The following is a 25,877-nucleotide window of genomic DNA, read 5'->3' as shown; positions in this document are numbered from 1 at the left end:
GCGTGATTTTTGGGTGCCTGTTTGCAGATGCAGTGGAGTTATCAATTCGAACAGACACACAATCCGGGTCCAATGTCACTTCTCCTCATTATGTTAATAGTTAATACATGCAAATGAAAACACTCTAGCAATTTGATTTCTTTGAAGATAGTTTGCATATTGTCTTAGCCATAATGACTGTACACTTCTCTCAGCCTCGATTTATGCAAGGCTAGTTTAGTTCATTTTTATCAGCTCAAGTTCATTTTGGCTGCTACTGGAATGTATGTGTGTGTTTTCTTTCTTACCTTTCACCTAATTACCATTCAGGTACCATAAGCAGATTTTTCATGCTATTGGTGTTTTTCTTAATTAAGAAACAAATGAATTTTCCCTAGCAAAAAAGATGGAACAACAGAATAAGATGCCAGAGGCTGATGTTCTGCTTCTTAATTGAAGCTGTTCCATTGTTAGGTTCTGTTGTGAAAGGGCAGAAGTGTCATGAGTTTACTGCAAATGGTATATAAATAATAGCTATAAGCAGTAACATTAAAGTTAGGAGCATAAACAGGAACGCCAACTTCCTACAGGTACAGCACCCTTGCTTGCAAACACAAGATGTTATTGAAAATACACTATTTATATCCAAAAGGTTCCAATCCCAGTCCAAAGAAAAGTGTTGCATTTTCTTCTATCTGTTATCTCCACTCTGCTCATGAATCCATGATGTTCAACTGAGGAAGAAACTAGAGATTCCAGTGCGAAGAATTCTATCTCAGCTTTATCATTCTAGCAGCAAAATAAGTCTGTTCCTTCATTGTTTATAAAAGATGCATCTGTCTTTCTATTTCCTACCTTTCCTACCTATTTCCTACCTATTTCCTTTCTATATATACATGTTAACTCAACAATGCTTGGAACACTCAACATGTACATGCTTCCATCATGCTTTTTGTACCATGAGGAACATATACTATCCATAGACAGTGTTAGACAGTGTGGCCTTCCCTGGGTGGAAATAAATGGAATAATAAACATGGGGTGACTGCCAGAACTGGCAGCTCCATTTCAAATCCTGCAGCCCCTAACATCCTGTACAATTGTATTTTGCTGCCATCATGCACTGTGTTTTCTCACTCCCTTCCAAGGCATGAGCTGCCACAGGAAGAAGTTGGTAAGCAGGTATAAAGGATCCATGGGATGAGTTATAATAGCATGAAAGAAGGGAATTCAACATCTTGTATTATGATATAAAGTCTAATTCTTTGTTTATAACAATATGAACTCAGACATGGGTCATCAAATCACAAAGTTGAAAGGTCATCCAGGTAACCCATTGCCATCAAAGGGCATCTTTGCAGTCTACATCATTGTAATAGTCTATACCATCCATAATAGGTTGTAATCCAACCTCTGCTAAACAACCTTTAACATCAGAGCACTCACCACCTTCCAAGGCAGTCTTTTCCACCATGGAACAGCTTGTGCTTGGTCTAAACTGTTTTTTTCTTGTCATTTGAACCCAATGGTTTGAGTTCTAACCTCTGAAGCAAAAGAAAATGTGTTTGCTCTATCAAAATTCAAAAATCTGTTGCAAGAACAAAACTGATCACAGGAAATTTGCTGAGTGCAGAGGGAGGGAGGGTCATTCTATTTCTGATCCAAATCACTGGAGTATGTTAATCTGCAATTTTTTAAAAGGGCCAAAAATAGATTTCAATAAATATTTCAAACTGATTTAATATCAAAATAGCATTTTCCTCAAAGTATGTACTTCTAAATACAATGAGCAGTTTGTATACAGTTTAATATTTTCTGGGCCTAAATCTGTATTGAAAAACTTAAAGAACTTTTTTTTAAAAAAGGATAACTGGTTTCTGATATGAAGTTCACATCAGTTGGTTTTTAAATACACAACAAAATCCTAACATTCCTATTTGTGATGGCTTCAGCCGATGCCGTAGTAGTAGATGTGCCATGACAACTCATTTGACTTGCTCATACTTTGTCCATGCTCCAAGCACAAATTTGTCACACAAACTGAGCAGGGTGTGTGCCCAGTGACAGTTAACATGCTGAAGAATGGCACATCCAAAAGCAAACATTCCCAGAAATTATATCTGCTGAGTGTTGTTAATGCAGAGTCATTAAAAATAAGTCCAGAAGTATAGTGTTTGTAACTGATCATAAACTTATCCTTTCTCCCTTGCTTGGAACTTCCTCCCAGAACACCAGTATGAAGCATAATTCCTTCCTTTAAATCTTTCCTCTGGACCTACCTTTTTCCATGATGCCTTTGACACAACCTCCTATTTCCATGCTGTAACTTAACCTGTAACTAAGCCAAAACATGTGTAACTGAAGTACATGCATTCATCTCCCATGTAAAGAACTTTAGATTATGAGCTACTCAGGCAAAAAACCTTATATAATGTAAGTATATAAGTTATATACAACCTTATATACTACAAAGCCCACCATGCTCACTGATGGAGCTGTACAAATGAATTATCATCATCATAATCTTCATCTTCATCATCATCTTAGTGGAAAATTAGGTACCCAAAACTTGAATTCCTTAATATATTATATAATCCTTCTTTATATTTAAGAGGCGTTACACAATCATAATTGCTGATTGATGAAGCAGTGGCAACATTCCCATTACTTTTAATGGATCTGGATGGCACCCAATAGTAATTAGCCACTAGCATGGCGGAAGGGAAAGAAAAAACGATTACATGAACACAAGGTGGGGAGCTGTCACTCAGGCAAGACAGAAGTGAGAAAGGGGCTGAGTTCAATATTATCTACAGTTCTGGAAGGTAATGAGCACATGGACACACCCGCACATGCACGCAGGGTGTTGCTAAAGCACTGAAACTGATTCCTCTATTTCTAGAAAATGGAGATTTGTGTCTGTCATCTTCCCTCCTTTACAGACATAGGACCATGGAATGCAGCTTCCTGTTTAACAATAAAACTGTGCGATAAGCATCGCCATCATTGCCAAAATCAAGTGCCAAAAATGCAGGGTATGTGTCATACATATATTTTGAAATGAGGACTCTGGGAAGTGTGAGAAGCAAATCTTTTCTCATCCACTTCCTTCCTGCAAATCTGTGTGTTTCTGTAATGCAGAGTGAAATGTAATAGAGATGAGGCTTCTGAAAGGCTGCTTATATTTAATTTCTAGCATGATGCAACCTAACGTTTTTCCCAAATATTACCCACTTCAAAAACTGAACATGTGAAATCATTTCATTAAGAGTTAAGGGCAACATTTCCCCATTTGCCACTGATATTAATTCTGTTGACATCAGTGTAGGCACCTCTGCGTAACAGTTAACACTAACATAAAGTATCAGGAGAATGAAGCCCAATGTATCAGTTGTGCAGTAATTAATTACACAGAGCTGTAATTACTGTTTGCCAATGGAACCATACACTAGTAGCCTCCTCATAATAAAAACAAACCTTTACTTATTTTAACCACTGGGTTCTCTCCGTTTCAGCTTCATCCCCACTCCACCCCCAGCCAGTCTCTGACCTCCTTGCTTGGTGTCTCTGCCAAATTCTTGGCACTGAAAGTGAGGGGGAAGAGGCCATACCATAAGCGTGTTGATAATGAGGAGATAGAAATAGCAAACCAGCTGGATTGCCCTAATAAAGTATGTCTGGGATTCAGAGACACAACAACTCACTGCTCATAGGACTATACTGTGCATTTAACCCTCTGCATTCTAGTCTGAGCCTTCTCCATGATCTCGAGTTCCACATATGCGAAGAATGCACTCCAACTTCACCAAATGCTATCTGGTAGCCCCTGATTAACAGTTAATTTTATCTATTTTACTTTTTCAGGCATTTACAAGCTGCATCTCTGTTAAATGGCACCCAAATCAGCTCAGAGCGCATAAAACATTTTGCAGTGGGGTAGACTAACAAGTCTGTTGCAGCATAGGCAAGAGCCTTATGGCACCTTAATAACAAATGTATAAAGACATACGCTTGCTTGGACTAGGCAGAGGTTGTCAGATAATAGATCTTCAGATATTTTGGACTTTAACTGCCAGAAGCCCCAGCCAGCCTGGCTAATGGTCAGGAACACTGAGGGTTAAAGTCCAAAATTTCTAGATATCTACTTTTTCCCATCCATGTACTCTAGTGTCCCTGCACCCCACATCGCATACCTACAAAAAGTTTTTCATAATATCTGTGTTTTGTCAAATCCACCATTATTTACTTCCTGCAAATGCAATAGGTCCTTCTGTCTACTGGTACAGAGGGATATTTCTACTGGAAAAATATGTGAGAAAGGAACGTTCTGTAATTCTCCTGCCCTGATGCAGCCCTGTGCCCCCAGACCAAATTTACACTAGAAGATAAGGAAGTCCTACATAACAGTATGAGAGATGGTGGCATGGAGAGGGAAATGGTGCCTTGGGGCTTATAAATATCCAGTGAAGAGTAGCAAGAGTAGTGGAGGCAACCTTCCTGCTATGCATTTCATCATTTTTGCTGAGGCACTTCATAGAAAAGGCGGTCCGAGCACCTATCTACAGTGCTCCAGTCTTGTCCCCTCCCTGCCCCACAGAATGCTCCCATAGTCCCTTTTCAAGGTCACTTTCCCACCCTCAAAGAGGCAGCTGGTGCACTTGTTTTCACACTGGTGTGAGGTAGGAGAAGGGGGTTCAGGCCACAGATTGCCAGTTCTGAGGTCAGAACTCTATCTCTAAATTAAATTATGACCTTGGAGATGCTGTTCTTAATGCTTCAGTGTAGGTGAGCAGTTCTGCAACCACATCTCATCAGCCTGTTTTATTTTCTTGTGATTAACAGGGCTTAGGACCTGGCTGTGTAAGGGTCTGCCTGCCTCATGATAAACTTATTGGGTAATTCAGAAAAGCAGAACAGGCCCATTTGAGGACACCATTACATGCAGAGGCCTGGTTGTTGGGTACATATATTGAAAATAACAGGAGCTACAAGCTTTCTTCCCAGAGGTCCATATTCATGATCAAACATCTTCAGCACTAAGATAATATCATTTGTAGCATAACCAGAGGCATTTGTGTTATTTAGAAGACCAAGTTGTCATAACAATAACAATCATCAGCATTGGTTGTAGATACAAATGAGTGTCATAAGCATATGACACTTACGGCATTTGGGGTTTTTTTGTTTTGTTTTGTTTCGTTTTTTTGCCCGTTCAAAAATTCCTCTCACATTACTTCACGATTTTGCGTGTCATCCTTGCGCAGGGGCCATGCTAATCTTCTCTGTATCGTTCCAATTTTAGTATATGTGCTGCCGAAGCGAGCACAGCACTTACAGCATTTGTTATGTCCAAGATGTTATTCCATTTCTTTTGGCAATGCAGCCAGTGTATATACAACATTGTTGTTGTGGGCTTGTTTGCTTATCATTACTTTCTGAAGTTCTTCTGCCACTGATGTTTTACATTTGCCAATAGATCTAACCATTGTGTTTCCAACACCTCTGCTCTATGCCAAAAGCAGTCTAGCCCTGAAGTTCTGAACTCTGGATCCACCTCCCTTACATTTTATTTTCTCTTCAGGACCTCATAATCTACATTCATAACATTAAAATTACAACCTTGGTTAAGTGTGAGTTTTAAGTGTATACATGCTTGCATTTTACTTCTTTTGTTGTTCCTCTTCCTGTGTTGCCTCAGCCCCCTTTACATTTTAAGCCTTTGAGACAGGGGCTGGTTCTAATGCCTTCACATGTTACCCATCTCAAGCTGTTAGGACACAGAAGGCCACAAATGAAAATAACCAAATAAGCACGGAGTATTTGCTCCTGTATGCAGCAGCCAACAAGAGTAGCCTAATGCATGGATGCATGGATAAGTGGAACAAGGAGTGTGCAGAACAATCCTTCAAGGTCTTGGCAAGGCTGTACCACTATTCCAGATGCCTGACTGGATATGGTTCAGTTATACATTTTTCGAGGGCAGGCCAATATACATCTCCAGGCAGCCATACTCTGGCCTTACCATGGTTCTCTGTTTCTGTTCCATCCAGTTAGCCTTCTTGCTCCTTCTCCTTTTTCCCAATTCTTGACTGTCCTCTGTTGATAACCTTAGCTCCAGGTCCCCAGAAGATTTTCTCATTTGAGACCTACTCTGGAATAATAAGTATGTAAATGTAGAAACAGAAAAGGCTGTCTTATACTGAGTCATACCAGTGATGCATTTCACTCAGAACTGTCTACACTCATTGGCATGGGCTTTCCAGGGAATCAGACAAAGGTCTTTCCCAACTATAGTAAGAAATCCTAGGAACTGAATCTGGCACCTTTTGCATGCAAAGCACACACTCAGTCACTGAACTATAGTCCCTGAACACACTGTCAAGTGTCAGGCCCAAGTTTGCTGGGACTTCTCATTCACACTTTTATACTTGGCTGACTATGACCAAGTACTAACACTAAGAGATCTGAGTGATCTTTAAACAACATCACACACACACCAGCTCCTGATCTTTTCCTTTTCCCATGTTCTTTCTGCTCTTAGAGCAAAAGTGAGAGTAAGAATCACTCCCTGAACTATATTCATTTCCTGACTCCTCATGTCTAGCAATGGTCAAAAGACTGAGGTCTTTGAATACCTCTTCCAAATTCTTCAACTATATTCTCATTCACTTCAACATTATCTAAGATCATTTAATGCAGGAACAGTTGACTAAATAGCCACTTATCATACTCACTGATCCTTTTCTCTCACGTACAATGCTGTCTCATGGGTATCTTTTACAGCTATGTAGACAACTAAATTTTATCCTATAGATGGCTTGCTTGAAAACATCCTTATGGAAAATTTACTTTGTCTGATGACGGTCTTAGAAACTGAACTTCTAATGTGCTGTGTGGTACATATCCGAAAGCCTTTTCCCACATGCAATTCGAAAATGCAACTTATCCTTGCAATATCACAATAAAGCAACGCCAAACTATCCATAGGCTAAAAGTTGCTTATCTGCATCATTGCCTTTATGAAGAAAAAGGACCATTTTCATATGCAGTTCCCTACAACAAAGTCTACATCTGTTACTGAACTAAAGGTGCAATTCTAGGCTGAAGATATGGCAGCTGAAGGTTTTAAGATTCAACAAATATGCTGACACAATAATCAATATGCTGGCAAAGCAGTTAAAATTGGGCAAAACTGTAAGCAGCAGAGGCAAAAGTGAAACACTTGTATGTGTAATCCTATACATCTTCAATCCAGTCACATCCAAATAGCAGAGCATTTTTCGCCCATCCCGTACCTGACACACAAAGTTTCCCTTCTATTTACTTCAATCAAAGGCCAGAAATCTGAAAAGTCAATCTCACATCTATGACTGTCCCAATCACATCACTATGATGGAGCACACAATATGCTGCATCTCCACACCCAGTCACAGAACACACCCCACCAGTATATAAATGTAACATGAGAAGATGTCTGGTCTGATTATATGCATGCCTGGTCTGCACATAACAGAATGGAACATGGATTGCTGTTGAATTGTGAGTTATCAGTACATGTGAATCCTGAACTATGGTTTAGCCATGGCTTGTTAATAGCTTGTTAACCATGAACAAAGGAGGAAGAGAACCCATGTTTTTTTTGTTGAGTTGTGAACTCTAGGTTGTTCATGGTTAATAATCCATGGCTAAACTGTAGCGTAAGATTCCCATGTAATAGCAACCCATAATTCAACAAAAACCCATACCCAACTTGCATACTGTATTGTTAAGTTCAAACCAGTTATAGCTCACTGGTCACCAGCAATTTAAAGTGATGGAAAATATTAGAAAGAACACCTTACACTGAAAGAGTAAACACAAACAACCTGTGTTCAGAACACTTCTAGAAGCTTGATCACACTGTTTATACTTCTCTTCCTAGAACACTAACACTCCTCAGGACTCCAAATACAACATTAAATGCCAAATTCTACTCTACTCCAACTGGAGCTGCCAGGAAAAAGCATTCCACACAAGCAAGCAAGGAAGGGAGAACACATGTTACCGGGTCTAATTCCTACAAATGTATCTCATTTATCCCTCTACCTGTGTTGCCATATGTGAATATTGTATTGCAGCTGAACTGTGTTGTTCAAACACTTTCCCCACACACACACATCCCATAGAAAAGAGCAGTGCTACCCTCAAGTGGAAGCCCTTATTCCCACACAAGTTCTCTGCTGGCAAAGACCAAGCACTCTACTCCAGCTATTGTCACGTCTAACCAAATATTCATAAGAACCGTTGCCTTGTATGGTCCCATCCTGGGTGTACGGAACAGGACAAATGGCCCTAGGAGTAAGAGGTATACATACTCGCAGTTCCTGCACTTTCCCCCCTCCACTCCAGGCTGAAGGCTAAAGCATAAGCACAGCAGAACAATTAGATGGCACCACTCCTTCTGCCTCACTTCTCACAACCATATACTGAGCATCTAGATCCTAAAATGGTGGGCTCCAACTGCCCATTGCTCTCTCTCTCTCTCCTTGCTCACTACAGGCCAGTCACCTATAGATACCCACATGCTGCTCTGGGAAGGCCAAAAACAAGGCCCATTCAATGACCAAAAGCCAGAACAAAGGTGTCCCCAGCTGTAGGCCTGCCAGGTTCTTAACCTCATTATACCGGGGGGGGGGGGGGGCACCCTTACCAGCTATGCAACACACAGTTATGCAGGAGGTTAAGGGATTCCTAACATGGAGCTGCTGCCATAAGGGACACATCTGCTACCTGGCTGTCTATAAGCCACTGTCCAAAGCATAGGAGCCTGCTAGAGTAGCCACTTGGCAACCCCACATATGTCTCTTTCAGAATCCAATTCATCCTGGATATCAAACAATAAGGCCTTTGCCTGCACAAAGGTGTGGTTTCTTTGTCATATGGATTGTCCCTGGATTCCCAGCTGGCCTTGGGGTAGGCAAAGGCAGGGGATAGACAGCTTAAGTGGCAGTGCTGTCTCTATTCAATCAGGAACCAACCATGATGAGGAAAGCCTCTTGGGATACACAAGTGGGATTGTTTTTGTAGCCAGGTTGTGTGAGGCAACTGGACACAGAGCGGATGAGGAGCAAGGAAGAGAAAAGAGTAAGACAGAGAGGCAATGAGCAAGACAAAATAGGTAGACTGGCCACAAGGGGTGTGCAAAGAGTGGTCAGTCATAAAGATCGGTCCTGCAACTGTTACTGTGGCTCCACTGATTCCGCATCCTACCCCCTGCCTTTGAGTGGTTGGCAAAATAGTCTTTCACTCCTAGGGCAGGTCTTGAACCTTTGTTCACAGGGAGCATTCCGTGTGTTCTATGCAGGAACCCTGTCCAAGAAAGTTATGTAGATACTATGCTATCTTTCCCCTCTTTGTACATTGTGTTCCTTAGCAGTTGTTCTGAAAAGCACAAGACCCTTGCCTGGAGCACTACCTGAAGACTGGCAGAAGGAAGGTTACCACTGGTTGCATCCCAAGGCTAATGGCGTGGGATATGGTACCATTGTACCATCTTGCATTCTGCGTGAGGATGCAGCAGTCTGCACGGTTCCTCTCTGCCTGACTAGCATGTGGATGTTTCGCCAGCACAGTCCCTGACTAGTGGACACAGGTGACGTTTCCAGGGACACAGGAGTGTGCCTACCATTTGGATGCTGTTTTCGTATTTTCTGGCAGCAGTTCCCCCCTCCACTCCCAGACGGCTCACACAGGGGATAAGCCATGCAGTTTTGGCATAATGTTGCCATAGGGTTGCACTGTACCTTCCGAAAAATGTTATCCAACTGGTTACATATGTTATATTGCTCAAGAGGACAGGGTCAAGCATCGCCATTTGTTTCTAGTACATCTGCACTCCTTGTGCCAATTCTATCACATCTCTGTGTCTCCTTCTTTTTAAAGTTAATTCACTGGAAATCAATATGCCTCACTTACATCCATGTTTTATTGCACTTCTACGAGCAAAAAAGATTTATTATGACTTTTTAAAATGAAGGTTTTCATTGCTGCATTTGTCTGCTTCTTTTACAGGTTTATCCTTTTACTCCCACCATTGGTTTTTAATAGCAATGTATATTATAAGACAATTATAGCAACAAAAATATTGGAAGTAATTCAAGGATATAGCATCCTTAATAAGGTGATAATAAGGGTAATACATTTGGTTCTGGGCCATTTTTTAAAAGAAAAATCTCTCTGGATAGAAGTCTGGATTTTTTAAAAAATGACAGCATTCTTAAAATCACTCAGAATGTAAAACATCTGATATGTATGAAAGATGAACTGTTTCTGGCACAGCAAGCAGCTCAGAATTCACAACTTAGGATAACAACCTAGGACAGATAAACCTCTTTTTGTAAGATGGTGCCTGAATTAGCATGACATTGAAATCTAGACACAGAACATATTTCCAAGACAAAACTCCGTACAACTAGTAGGAGGTTAATATAACAGGCAACGCAAGTGTTGAAACTACAGAGCTGCTCTGCAGAAAGCAGCATCTGTCTACTTATGATCTTAAAATAAAGATCCTAATCTTCAGTGAAGCACTTCTGTAGACCTTTTAGCTTTGGCCAGCTATTTTACTGCACATTAAACTCTGAGAAGTATATTTCCTAGGAATTTAATCTTTATTGAATCATTTACAACAGAAGTGTGAAAGTGCTATATTGTGGCTCAACTATAAAGTGGACATTCAAATGTCTAGTTTTATTTTTATTTTTTCAGACTTTAACTTGGTACCTTCAGTAAATCAACTGAGGCCTCATGCAAAGTTATCCAAGACTGATATACACCACTTAAAATTGATTTTTACCAATGCCTCATAGGATGAACCCAGTAATTAGAACACTGTTACTAGTCCAGCCTATTTCTGAACATACATACTGTAAAACTCCGGGAAATCCGTTAATATTAATATTTCCGCTAATTCCCTTTTTATGTGTTATGTCAATATAATCAGAAAGCAATTTAATACTCGATGAATGACTACATTACTTTAATTTGCATACATAAATATCTCAGTTAAAAATTAAATGGGGGATATGAAAATAATGGATAAAATAAGGGATAAACAGTATCTGTGGTAAAGTAAGTAAAATTTATTTATGGGATGTTTAACAGGTGGGATTTTATTGTTTAGTCTGTCTGTCCGTCCTTCCTTCTCAACAGTGGATTTATGCTAATTGGGAACTAGATGGATGTTTCCAAACATCATCAGAAAAAACACCTTGTAAGACCTATTGTAATTTAAAAGCTTTGGTAAGTGGTTTAGTTTTTCTCAGGTATTATTTTAAAGTTCCCACAATGAAAACAAATTGTAATGGTTATTTGAGATAACTACAGAGAATGAAAAATGTTTTGGCAGATACTATGTTCTAACTGAACTTTTAAATACAAAGACATGCAGTGAATTATGGTCCTAAAAGCATTTACTGGAAAATTGACCATTCTGGATAGAATATTTTGACATTCTTTTCTATGCTAAACATTTGTGACTGCGTATTAATGAACCACATGAATATTTTGAAAAGAAGCTGACAGGACATCCTAAGCAGGCTTCCAAGGACATCAGTCCCAATGAATTCAGTGGGAATTAATAGTGCATAAATATGTTTAGGAAGAAGTTGGAAAAGGCCCAATCCATAACTGGATCTAAAAGTGAATGAGATATTCTATGATGCCATTTAATTTCCTAGAACCGTACTATTATACGGAAAAGCATAAAAGCAAACCTCTAAAGATTCAGTGCAAGACTTTCTTCTTTTTTCATCCTATAACTTCATCAACAGTTGACCACCAACAGAAAAACAGACTTTCCCAGCTAGAAATAGAGTGTCTTTGCATGTCTGCATGCTGTGAGTATGTGTTTAAAAGATGCTTTTCAAACTTTAGCTTCTACGCTCTTTTTTCTTAGCAGTAACATTTTCTGAGCCAATAGTTAAAGAACAGTCAAGAGAATATCAGGCTAATCACTCCAGTCAGAACATCCCCAACAAATACTCCCACTTAAATGAGATTTTTCTACACTGCGGAACTAATCATAAAATTACACAGTCTAGTTCATCTAAGTAGCTGATTGTTACTTTCCATTTATAAATATAGCTGATCTTGATCATTTTGGTTGCATTACTTTTTCTTTCCTTCTTTCTTTGATTAATCACTCCTGATTTTCTTCTGGGTATAATTAGATGGTTCTCAATTACCTCATAAGAGGTGTGGCACTTCAGAACAGACCAAGTCATCAAGCCAGTTTCTGAACTTAAGCATTTTTTAAATGTCCACCAAAAGAAGAGAAGATTGGGAGATAATAAAATAATTTGAATGAGTTGATAAAATTATGAAATCGCGTATAATTAAAAGTGAACCCACCTACAAAATGGCTTTACACTGAAAGCTTATACATACCTACCCAGAAGTAATTGACATGTAGTTTACCAGCACCTGTTCCCAGGTATACAAGATTGCAGCATTTATATAGTTTACTTTTGTATTATAGCATCATTTTTCAGTATAGAAACACTGAGAGCTTTGTCATAAATCATTAACTTTACTACGCAAACAACTGTGGCAGTTGCTTCTGGTCAACTCTAGGCTACAACCCTATCTACACCTGGTCCACTTTGAACTTAATGGGATTTGCTTTTGAGCAGACATGTATAAAATTAAACTGCTAGTTTTATAAGAGAAGTATACTCAAATTTTACAAAGACACAGAAAACTAAATGCTAAATTTAATTTTCTGTACTACTGACATAATACTGAATAATTTACTACAGTGTAAATAAGCCCTTATCTTAAACAGAGATCCTTGCCTAATATCAGCAATGTCATATCTTTACAGATTCTGAGTTTTGGCAGGGCATATCATTAGAAAGTAATTTTAATAATTCAATTATTTTTTTAATTCTTACATCACCTTTTAAAATTCAGTATGTCCTGCTGTTTAGGCATGAAAGAAGCATTATTTTATAAGATGGCAACAAATCACAGGTGAGGTGGCAAAAAATCATTGTAGAGAGGGCAACCATTTCACCCACATTGCTTAATTCGTTGTTGGCTGCATGCTGAATTACTTTACAGCTGTTACAGACTGCATACAATACTATCACTAATATTGCACCTTGAAAAAAGTATCTTACTGATACTGTACCAATGGTATTAGTGGAAACTCAGCTGTCCCCTGAAGATCTGACCCTTGAAACTCAGGGTAAAGAGATCCATCATAATGGATTTCCAGCCAGCATAAAACTCCAAAATCTAAATTCAAATCCAAGCTATCTCCATTCCAATATTGTGGAAGTTGTGACAATTTTTTGTGACTCTTAAACTTTTTAATTGAAAATTATGTTCCTCTTTTTCCATTTGCTGTCCTTGGATATTAAACTTCCATGTCTTTCAATGAGAAGCATCAACTAAAATGCAAGAGCTTTTACAGTACAATTCTAAGCATGTTTACTCAGGAATAAGTTCCTTTGTGCTCGACAGGGCACCTCATAGCAAAGGTGTCGAGGATTGTAGCCTTACTGTTAATAATATTGTATTATAAGTGCATACAATAAGTACCTATTGGACAATATTCAACATTTGTCTAATGTAAAAGTTAAATATTACTTGGATGCATAGACAGGCCCAAACGTAAATAAACCTGTCTGAAGCTAAACTTCACTCTGTAATATTGTGGTAGAATTTCTTGTTTCAGTTTTTATCCTATCCAGTTTTATAAGCACAAACCATAATGATTGGATTTGTATGGACTTTTCTTTTTATAATGGGTACTGAATGTTTTCCACACTTGTAACGGGCTATTAAAAGTTAACACACAAAGCAAAAGAAAACGGTAAGCCAGTGCCCCACCTTGTGGGAACCCAGAATTCCCTGCCACTGCACAGAAAACGACCTTTACGTCCTTCAGACTTGCCTAACAGACCCCATCATCTATCGCAAAAGCCAAATCATCTGATCCTAAACTAACTGTCAACTGCTTGTGATGGTGAGGAAGCCAGACATCAATCAATCAGTTTTTATCAGAGGTGCTCTTCGTTTTTGCTGTTGTGCTCCATCTTATCATCTGACCCAGTTGTAGGCCTGACTTCAGATGCTTAAAGAACTTGATGGCAAAATATGCATTTGTCTGTCCAAGATGCACACTGTTAAAAGAATGGACATATATTTTAGAAATTCACTGTTTTAAAATGTCCTTCCACTATATCAAAAGATTCAAGTTTGAATTGTACTCTCTTGCAATCCTGTGTAGATTTTAGAAGTAACAATCCAAATGGGCTTGCTAAATTTATTACATATTCTGATCTATGTATCTGTGTAACACAAGTAGAAAAGTTACCTTTAATGGTGTACATATTCAGGTGTGTGTGTGTATAAATCATGCAACAAATTCTCATTACCAGTTCTTGCTCTTATAAATACTATTGCAACACATGAAACAATTCACAGGCATGAACATTCATTGTGTCTAAATCAACCACAATTAACTTTCCCTTGTTTGTTAAACTGTAAACAGTAAAAGTTATGTTTACTGCTCAAAAGCAACTCAGGCTGCAGTTCTATACGCACTTGCCAAGGAGGGTTGAACATACCTATTTAATACACTGGGCCTTACTTTTGAACAAAAATGCATAGGATTACACTGAAAATGACCTTCAATGTTTGAGCAAATGTGCATAGGATTACATCATAAGGCTACAATCCAATGCACACTCCCTGGGACAAAATCCCATTAAACTCTATCAAAATTATTTCTTAGTAGATGCGTACAGTGTTTCTTACAGTGTTAAGAAATTCATTTTTTAAAAAAATAGCATTATACTTGTGCAGGAAAATATAAAAGGTACAGTAAAAATCAGTGTGTGTGTGTGTGTGTGTGTGTGTGTGTGTTCCAGCAATGAAGCAGCAGACTTTGGACAAAATCAGGAGGAAGAGAAAAATAACAGTTTCAAACAAACAAACCAAGGAAGACTCCTCCCAAATTTTGGATCCACCCTTTTCATGTTAGATCCAATGGGCATTGTGGCCTTAGTTTAATGGGTTCAAGACTATGCCCCTAAAGAGTTTCATCAGTTTGGACAGGCTACTGGCACTGAAAGTAAAATAATGCAAGACAGAAAAATTGGCTATGTGTATCTTGCTGATGCTTCAGGTGAAAGTTCAGTTTCAGAGATGAAAGTAAAATATAAGCATCATATTTGAAAAGCAAAATAAATAATATAAGCACAGTAAAAAGAAAAAGAAAGTGAGAAAAAACAAAGATGGATCAACAAACATATTTGAATTGTAAACATAAGTTTTCAAGTATTATGTTTTCCCTTCGATACTGAACCCTATCAGGTATATAATTCTGGCTTCGGTTATATTGTTAGTAATGCCAAACTGAATCACCAGTATGAATTCTTATCCATTAATCTTACTAAAGATAGACTACCACATATAAAATAGATTGAAATAAAGCATTATGTCCCTGGTAATTAATTCAGTTCACTATCAGTGCATAAACAAACAAGTTATTATTTGTTTCAATATCTTTACGGGGGGGGGGTCTTACCTTGTTTTTAGCCTGTTTTTAATCAGCATAATATTCTGGATTGCTTAAAATTTAGGTCCAAATATTAATGCACATACTGCTACATGAGACTATATATCCATTACAAGGTGTCTACTTACATGGGTAAAAGAAACAACACATATACCTACAACATACAAGAATATACCACACCCAATAATAAGTAACAAACTATCTAAACTGTAGTGGTAACATAAAATGTGCATATGGCACAACTTAGTATATTTCTAAAAAAGGTAGTCTGAAATTTATTAGTCAGCAGTTTAGCTAGGAGGAGGAGAGGTGACACCTGATTTTAATATAGTTGTTACAGGAAGAGAGATTATAAAAGTAGAATAAGAACTCTGACAAGACAGCTTTTTAACTTCCCTCTCTCCACTTCTGTATTTGAAATGCAAAGACTAATTCAAAACAACTTGTGACACAACTTATATCAGCTAATCACAGCCTCCAAAAGCTCAGGACATCATTCTTACTCATCAATTTAATTATTCCACATAATGTTCGAGAAGAGTTCAGCATAATTTCATACAGCTATACACCTGTACTGTTCCAAATATCTCATAAGTAATCGTATTTCATAGTGCAAACATATAACCAATTTAGTATTCCTTTCTGTTAACATAAGAAGCCATGTTACATTAAAGTATAAAAAACTAAATATATAGTATATGTCTACTGACAGAAGAGAGCAAACCAGTCAAAGAGACTTTCCTCCACAGTGGGCTATTATTAACACACACACAATTTTATTTTCATATCTAACTATAAATAACTTGGTCTGAAACATATTAAGTGGTGACTCCTTCCCTATATCCCTTGCTAGATTCAGTAAGTTTCAATGGTAAGGAAAAAATAAGATTTGATGGTAATTTACACTGTTAGAGAACAATCTGCTGCTGACAGTTTGCTAAAGTGTGTGCCCAAGCTTCTTCCCTAAACAAGATTTGACCTACATTAACTATTTGAGCTGACTGGGTGGAGTTATATTTTTATTTTAATATAAAAGAAGGACCGGGATTACTTTCGCTACAGTGTCTAGCACACTGCAAAGTAACCAAAGAAAAAAGCTAATGGCAAGTTTCTAACCTTGAAGAAATTGAAAGTTTCCTTTCCTTTAATTACTCCCCAACATAAAAGTGTTATCTCAGCTGCCTGAAGAAGAGGCGATTGCACCACAAGACCAGAATCTGTTCTACACAAATGACTGGAAGAGGTGGGACATTTGGCCAGTATATTGTTAGGGGTTTTATTTTTGCTGTATTTTGAATTGATAACTTCAACATCTTATCAGGTGCTTTTTTCCAATGCAAATCTATACATTACTTCCTGAAGTTATTTTACTAGAAAAACACTAAGCTTTTTTTACATATTAACTTCTAAACAATTTAAATCCTCCACAAGGCGGTGGGGTAATCAAATTCGTTTCAGCCATCCATAGCTGCTACTAAATCATAATAGTAATATATTTTCAAAGCATTGGCTAAAACTAAATACTCAATGACGAGATGTCAGTATCGAGAAGTTAGTCAATCGGCAGTATAAGCATGGTGATCTTTACATACATCCATGGAAGTTTTACTTTCTGAATAGATAGATCAATCGATCAATCCAGAAGTACAAAATGAAGGATTCTACCAATGAGGCTATATTCCTTACTGATGAGACAAGCAAAACACAGTATTTATAACTGCAATCAGAAATCATTATGTTATTAACAATCTTAGGAACATTGGGATACCCGTATGAACAAGTAACTGTGCTAATACTGCATGTTTTTCCAAACAAGGCTACCCATATTAAGATTGGATGATGTTTAGCACTTCCAACAGATTGAGTTCTATGTCTCAACAAAGTGATGCATTTGTATGTCAATATTTCAACAAAGTGCTGCATATATGAACACCAATGCCCTGGAGAAATTTTCAACTGAGCTATACATCAATGTTTTATTAAAGTGGGTTGCAACAAAGTGGAATTCATATTTTGTTTTTACAGGCTCATGAAATACTTTTATCAGTTCAGCAATCTCCAAGGGTACACCTAACTGATTCAACTGTATTATTCAGATTTTTCTCCTTGCATGTCATCATTCCATGAGTATTAGGAAAACTGTTTTCATTGTCATCTTTAAGGTTTTTAAAATAGAATTATACCAGACAGTGTCTAATAAACACTTCCCCATTCTACCCGACACAGTCAAGACTATACTGATTTTTGTTTTAAAACCAAATACCACATTTTCAGGATTTCTGTATAAAATAATAAATTCCTGTCTTATTAAAATAAAAGGCAATGAAATTAACACCATAACATTCTAGGCATGTTTGTCAAATGCACAAATTACTGAGCCTGAAATAATCCAAATGGCACAATTCTCCTTCTTCCCCCCTTGTGTCATCTCAGAAAGACAATCTGACAGTAATAGCATGACACCCTCTCGGACATACCTCTGGGCATTAATATTTAAATCTTTCCTATCCCTTGTGATTGAAATTCAGCCTCTATTCACAAACAAAAACTAAATCAATGTTCTTAGAGTTCAAACTAGATCCCTAAACAGTTTGCCACTCTCCATGCACAGATAAGATAAACTTTCTTTGACCCAAGAGATGAAGTTGCCATGACGATCAGAGAGTCTACTTTCTATATTGATATTTGCTGATGTAACAACAAATAGAACCAGATCCTAGGACTGATAATGGTGATTAATTAATACTAATATTGATCCTTACAAGCAAGAGACAAGGCTATTAACTTGAAGCCTGAAAAGTCAATTGTTACCTGTGGCAGAGATACCAGTGACTGATTCTGAAACATAATAAACAAATGGGCTAGATTTATGCTAATACCTTTAAAGAGACCATGTCTCTGTTTCAGCCATGGCGTTTCCACATTCAAATCCATTCATTTAATTGCATCTGCTTCCTCACAACCATAAACAAAAGTAAGCCTCCAGACAGAAAGAAGAAGCTGTTTAAATAATATGTATGGATTCCAATCCATTACCTTTTTAAATCTAATTTCTGAAGTTCATCACTGTAGATGTTAAAAAGACAGATATCCAAGCATGTTAATTGTTTGTTTCAAGGCATCACAAACAGGTTCAAAATGCCTTGTGCAGTCCCTAGTTAGATTTTCATATGAATTCACCTACAGCTGATACAAAGCTATGAATGAAAGCCTAAGCATGGAATTCATCCAAATGACTTCTCCAAATAAGAAAGAAATATTAGTGTTGTCAATTCTTGGTACAATAGCACTGCTCATGTTTAGTTTACTAGCTGTATTTTTAATTAAAAATCAATATATGTTTACTGGTCCCATACCTACTCACATAGGTAGGCATTAGACCTAGCTGAGAATCCTATTAAACTTATTAAAGCCAGTATGAATGGGGAAAGTATCCTCCACAGTTTGAAAAGCCCAATGTGTATTTTAAATATTTTTAATGAAAGAACAGGCATGTTATAACTAAAATTAAGTACTTTTAACCTCCATTTATTTCTGTGGGAGAAATGTAACCACTTACAGCATTCTCCCACTGAATGACATGGAACTTTCAGGTGTTAAGTTTGACGGTTTTCTATATTGTACTATACAGATTTTTAAAAATCAATTATGCTCTGCTATTTGTTCATCTTGTTTCTTCACATAAGTTTCCTTATTGGTATACTAACCACCATTTTTGTAAGTCCATTTATATTTAAAGGAAAATTATAGGTACTACAAATAGTTGAGTCTCCTTTCTCCTCTCTTCTTTCCCGTGAGATCTGTATGAATCTCTGCATGAAATACTTCATATCTACCAAAACTATGAATTAGCATAGAGTAAAATGCAGAAGCAAATTACTTCACTGTTTTACTCTTCCTCACAGCTAAGTCATGTCTTATCATATTTATATTTCTCTAGTGCTTTTCTTGAACCTTATGACTTCTACCTTTTGTATGTATCTTACAAGGTACAGATCATTTATTTTCACAAAATTAATGCTTTCTTCTCTAAAGGCCAAAATCACCATGCATTGTTTATGCCCAAACATATGGGCAGCTGCTTACCTAAGTTCTTTTGATAGAAGAAAAGCTTTCAGATTATTAGCTTTACATGATATACAGCTGATATATAATACAAAGTATAAAGTCATTTAATTGGCAAAGTATACCTAACTTATTGAAGATTTCTGGGTGACAAGCTTGAAAGATTTATACCTTCTGAAATTTAGCACTTCTCTAAATTTAGAATACCACTTTGAAATCCCATTTCTCAGTTTGAATATGAGTATTGTACCTAAACATGTGCACAAATTCATACACACGTTTCATTCAAATTACATAATACACTTTTTTTGTTTTTTGACCCAAGTATCTTGGAACTTTCATTAAAATGCAGTTGCTTATGAAACAAAGGTATGTGTAATCTTTTTGTATTCAATATCCATCTAAACACAATTCTAACATTTTCCCCTAATTATTAATTTATCTAATTGTGACAACTTCTGGAAAGTTGCTTATAATTCTTTAATAATGTTATCCCAGCAAGATGTAGTCTACTGCAGTGAAAACAGACTTATTGTTTTCTTTCTGCAACATATGCTACACGTTTAGGACATTTCTCAGTATCTCCACTAGAAGGCAAGAATGTAAAAGCAGAATTGCAACATATTAGGCAATACAATGTTAGAGCCCCCCAAAACTGTGTTATTGATGCATTCAAAATAATACTTTGGCTAAAATCAGAAACTAGCCAATTGTTTTTCTTTAGAGATAGAAACTAACATGAGTCTGCGGCAGATTAAATGTTTAAATCATTGGTAATCTACCGCTCCTGAGCTACCAAAATGCTACTGCACTTTTTCAGTTCTTCCTTAAGCAATAGCTGTATCCACTAATGACATTATTGATATTATAATAGGCTATTTAGAATCGAAACTGTTTAAAAATAATAGCGCTTATGTGAAAATATCATGGATCAATAATTAGCTATACAAACTGTTCTGATTAAAATATTGATATATAGCCTCTTTATTAGTCTTATTACAAGACAAGCTCATTTATTTATATTTTCAAGCTATCTTTGTGTTTTTTTTTTAAACATGATACTGGAATGGCTTCTTTCCAAATCCTCATGCTTTTATTTAAGTGCATTAACTCACTTGGAATAGGACTTCACGGTTATGCAGGAAAAAATAAGCACTGCATATTAATTCAAACTTCTGTGCAAAGCCTAGTACAGAGTTTTAAAACCAGATTTCTCTTGGCAATAACAAACTTTGAAAATATGTAAATAGCATACCTAATTTTCAGCTACTCTCTTAATGTCAAAGCATGTCTGAAAACTGCTTTGTCATTCCTCCTGTAATCAAGATTTTCACCTTAAAATGTTAGCACCCTACAACGAATATTACAAAAGAAGCCGAAAGTTCTATCTGGAAGCGCTCTGTTAGTCTCTGAAATAAATGTGTTCTCTAAATCTTTGTTACACCATAACCATTTTTGAAACATCTTTTAATGGCTTCCTATTTTCTTCAAGTATTTAGGACAGCAGTGTTTTATTTACAAAACAAGTAAGTTTAAATAAGCATGAAAATAAGTGGAAACAATCTTCTTCCCTCACCCTAGTCTTCAAGCCACTGTAACTAAGTGTGACTGAAATCTGTAGGCATACTGTCCAGAAAATACAATGCAAGACCCCAGACAACTGCAACAAAAAAGATGATGATAATAATAGTAATGAAACTGCACAACCATCACATCTGCTAATCATAAAGAAATGCACTTGGTTTAAAAAAATCATTTATGTCACAAATTTTGCATCGCAGCCACAGAATGGAGAACAATCTGGACAATTTATTGGCATATTGGCAGGAGGTGATAAGGCTAAAAACAACAACAGCTAGCAGCTGGTGCAGAGAGATGGGCTGATAACATTGATATGGGGGCTCCCACACAAAACACCTCCTTCCCTATCAGTGCTTTTTATCAAACTAGGATTACAATAATAGCTTATGAGAGTGGGCTTCTCTTTTTTTTCTTTTTTTTCCTTTTTTGAGGAGTGGCAGAAAATATAGACTTGGAAAAGGAGAAAAAAATCTGAATTTTTGGACAAAACATGGAGAAAAATACATAATTTATCACTGTATTATCAGGAAATCCAGGCAGCCTAATCAAGGAGCACTGAGTGACTATTTTTTGCCTTATCGTCCAAAGTGGTGGAAACGGAGAAGGAATTATCAGGCTTCTGCAGATTGCTGGGCTGGAATTTTAATGGTAATAATCGGGTTTCTGATGGTATATCTTCTCCGCTTATCTTTCCCATTATCTCCCCTTATCTGGCCAGTCATCAGAGCAAATTAATGGTGCTCTTTCAGTGTCGCCTTTTTATCGCTGCCCAGAGAGCACCCAAGGGGAAAGAATAAGCAAAATATTAAAATACTGCATAAATCACAATTTTAGATAGCAGGAAACTGTATGCAGTAAAAGAAGGGGAAAACTGTGCCCAACAACCTTTTTGTCCTTTGAATTGACTGTCTTTGGAGTTTCTTACTCTTCCTCCTTGTCAAATAGCTTCTAAATTGTGCATGCTTTATCAGCAAGAGTCCTCTTTGCAAATTGGGGACATCTCATACTTAAAAGTAGTGTTCTAGTCTGTCTACTGGTGATCCTATTATTTTAACTGTCAACTCTGATAGTCACACTAGGGGTTGTTTGAGTGAGAGGGAGGGGGAGGGAGGGAGGAGAGAGAGAGAGAGATGTGCTCAGTATACTATCTGGACTTATTTAAATATGTAGATCAGACTTAAGAAATATAATGCCTATGTTTCATTAAAGTTCATATTTTTCTCAGACCACAGTTAAGGCTGACCAAATGTTAGAAGAACTCTCATTCTACAGAACCCAGTCTGGGCCACAATTACTTTTCAGCTATTTCAAACATCCCACAAATAAACTGAACTGTGTGTGTTATGGAGAATATAATGCCCCCCCCCCTCCATCTCCTGAAGATGGTGTCTTATCTTGGGTGAACTAGTAAATCTGAATAGCTAAAAATGCTATCCCTCCCCCAAGTTCTCAGCAATTACAAGTGCTCATCCTGACCAGAATATAGTGTAGTCATATACTCCCATAAAGTGTTGCATCTGCACACTCTTCTGCAGAGAAATGGACATGTATAAACAGTGGGTTTGTTTTTTTCTAGTTAATATACCTTACTATGTGGGAAACCCACAAAAACAGCTTGTGACCCATCACAGAATTCAATATCCTCAATTAGTACAAAAGCTTTTATCTGACATTATAAGGTGGGCATAAAAACATTTAACAGTTAAATTAGGAGATAACAAAGTATGAAAAAATAGAATGAGATGGTCTCTGCACCATGCAATCAATTAATGTTAATTATTTATTAACAATCAAGTCACCATTCTCTATGTGCAATAGAAAGCCTTTCCAACTAGTAATATTCTCAGCTGCATCCTCTGAAGTGAACTGGAATGTTCTTAGGTTGAACCAAAATATTAGGCATCTAACATGTTAAGATGTACAAAGGCTATATAAAAACCCGGAGAGTTAAAAGTATATTTTAAAAATCAACTAGTTTAAAAGGCACAGAACTGAGGGTTACCGCATGTCACTGCACATTAAGTTTGTCTAAGTGCACTTTACCAAAAAGTGAGTGTCAGACATTTTTTATGGAGGAGCATCATTCTTTCTTTAAACCTGAAAAGTATTATCTCTCCTGCCAAGTCAATTAATTCATACTGTGATTGCTGTGAAAAAGGAGCTATTATTATACGTGTCTTCCAAAAGCTGAAAGTGAAAAAAGACAAAAATGCTATTTAAAGAGTAGCAAGTCACATGACATTGTGTTTCAAAGGCATTTGGGGTGCCAGCCAGTCCACTCAAAGTTAGAGGGATGCTGCTGCGAGCTTTTAGAAAGAGATCTCTTCTTAACCTTTGAAAACATCCAGTGCTACTTCCAGTGCCTTGCATGAAGAAGAAGAAAAATCTTAAGAGCTCCTAAAAGTTTAGGAAGTTGACATCACAAGAGAATGCGCCCGATTTTGTCCCAGACTCGGGGGAGGGGGGAGGGAAAGTGATTACAAAGCGAATGATTATTCAGCCACCAGCGACACCTCCTCCGTGCGCCTTTTTTCTAATAAGAAGTTGCAATTATCGACTGGGCGAGTCCTAAAGATCCACGCATGCCACCGCTTCGCACGAGAAGCGATCGGCTCGCTGGAAAGAGTTTGCCCGGCTTCGTCTCTTCGCAAAGACGTGGATGTTATTTTTGCTCTTTGTTTTCTTTTGTTTTGCCAGAGACGGGCCGCTGGCTCGTCCGCCGGGCACTGCGACAGCACGCTTCCCCAGGCGACGGGATGGCTGCTTTGGCCTCCACAAGCAGGAGGGAGACGCGCTCCCGCGAAGCGCCCTCTTGCTGGGGAGGGAGGGTGGCGGGCGGGCGGGCTGGCTGGGTGCGCGGCGCGGCGCGGCGGCGCAGGGGGCAGCGCGGCCCTCCACGCGCGCCCGTCCGCGCGAAGGCGCAGCTCCTCGCGAGCCCCGCTCCACGCGCCGCCCGCAAGCTGCCGCCGCCGCCGCAGCTGGGATCGCCACCGGCGTGCCCGCCCAGCCGCACTTCCAGAAGGGGGAAAAAGTTCCCGAGGGGAGGGGAGGGGAGGAAGCAACCCCTTTCTCTTTCCTCTCCCCTCCGCCCGTCCAACAACTCACTCCGCGCTCTAAGTCCAATGCCAACTTTTCTGTAGAGAAAACGGCCCTGCCGTGAGAACGAGAAGCAGCCGGTTTCCTCCCTTTCTCTATCTTTCATGGCCATGGGGCGAGGGGGAGCGGGCAGGCACAGCCCTCCGAAGGCAAGCTGCTCCCGCGAAACTCCGAGCGAGGCGCCGGCACTTCTGCCGCTGCACGACCTCCCCCTGTTACCGTTCTTATTAGCCACGCTTCTTGGCGGAGGGGGGATCGCTCGTCCCCCTGCCCCCCTTCCCTCTTCGCAAACTTACGTTTGATCTGCCTGGGCTTGCTCTGTTTTCTTCGGGACATGCTGCTCGGCCAGATGCTGCTGCCGCCGCCGCCGCCGCCGCTCCTGCTTCAGGTGCACTGAGAGTGTGAAAGGGGGTGCAAGGTAAGTAGGTACGGGGCGGGGCGGGGCGGGGGGAGAAGAAGAGGAAAGGCGAGGGGGAAAGAGCGAGAGGGAGAGAGCGCAGAGGGAGAGAGAGAGAGAGAAGCGAGTCAGCGTGCCCGGTCCATAGACAGGCGCTGACGGGGGATGACAGCGAGAGAGAAGCCGAGCGGGGCTAGGCGGCGGGCGGGCGCGCGCGCGCGCGAGCGACTCCGTGCGCGCGGGAGGGGGCGAGCGAAAGACGGCCAGCGAGAGGGATGAGCGCAATCCGGGGGGGGGCGTTAAGGGGGAGTTGCGAGTGGGATGGAAAGAACGAGGGAGAAGAGCAGAAAGAGGGAGGGAGCAGGAAGGAGGGAGAAGGGGGAGGGGAGGCAGGGAGCGCGCGTGGCTCTCGCTCGCCTCGGTGGCTCGCGCTTTGCCTGTGCAGATGCTGCCGCCGCTGTCCCTCCGCGAGCAGCGCGCCCCCAGGCTGGCCGGCTGCGCCAGGCGGGGAAAGAGCAGGAGCAGAGCCCGTCGATCCGAGCGAAGGCCTATCTGGTCCAGCGTCCCGTTGCCCACCGTGGCCGGCCAGATGCAAGAGCCTCTCTCCGGGGCGCGCGCAGAGGCCTCCGGGAGCACGCAGTAGCCACGCGTGGCTAGTGGCCTCGCCAGTCGGGGCCACGGGCGGAGGGGGCGGGGGAGGGGACGGGGAAAGGGCTGCGGGGAGGGGCTTGGCGCGGCGCGGATGGGTTTCGTCCCTCCGGGCTGGACGGGCGACTGGCAGGCGCTGCCCTCGCCTCGCGGCACGCGCGTCTCGCAAGAGTTTGCAAGAAGGCGCTCCGCGCCGGAGCCGCGTCCCAGCTGCTGCGGCTGGGCAGGGCAGGGCCGGGCCGGGCCGGGCACGCCGCACTTTCTCCTCCTCCTCACCCCCCTCCCCGCACCTACTCTGGGACTGAGCCGCTTCCAAGTTTAAGAAAAATAAATATCCCACGCCCGCAAGTGTGACTCTTTAGAACTAAGGGACGGCGCGCACTGCCCTGAAGTTACGCGGAGCTTGGAATACGAGCAGATTTTCACGCCGCAAAGTGGCTTTGAGCGATGCCCCTGATGCTCCCCGGGGACTGCAAGACAGAGTGTGCCTACGGGGGAGTCGGGGCTGCTCAAACACACACGGGCGCGTTCATTCCGGACGAT

The 25,877-nt window shown here is 39.7% G+C and overlaps 1 protein-coding gene and 1 non-coding gene across 3 annotated transcripts in view; both read right to left on the bottom strand.

Annotated features, from left to right (window-relative positions):
• Positions 1–24,789, bottom strand: part of ZFPM2 (zinc finger protein, FOG family member 2) — a 357,598-nt gene extending 332,809 nt beyond the window's left edge. For both annotated transcript variants that reach the window (XM_044421773.1, XM_044421774.1), the window contains exon 1: positions 24,586–24,789. In XM_044421773.1, coding sequence (XP_044277708.1) covers positions 24,586–24,625 — 40 coding nt within the window. In that variant the 5' untranslated portion in view covers positions 24,626–24,789. The remainder of the gene's footprint in view (positions 1–24,585) is intronic.
• Positions 5,194–5,305, bottom strand: LOC123019345. Its single transcript, XR_006413911.1, has one exon. It is a non-coding gene; the product is annotated as a U6 spliceosomal RNA (small nuclear RNA).
• Positions 24,790–25,877: the final 1,088 nt, after the last annotated feature.

Source organism: Varanus komodoensis, unplaced genomic scaffold, assembly GCF_004798865.1.
Source record: "Varanus komodoensis strain SLA01 unplaced genomic scaffold, ASM479886v1 scaffold12, whole genome shotgun sequence".
In the NCBI taxonomy this organism is placed as follows: domain Eukaryota; kingdom Metazoa; phylum Chordata; class Lepidosauria; order Squamata; family Varanidae; genus Varanus; species Varanus komodoensis.
The sequence above is the reverse complement of the archived record's forward strand: the minus strand, read 5'-3'. Positions and strand labels throughout refer to the sequence as shown.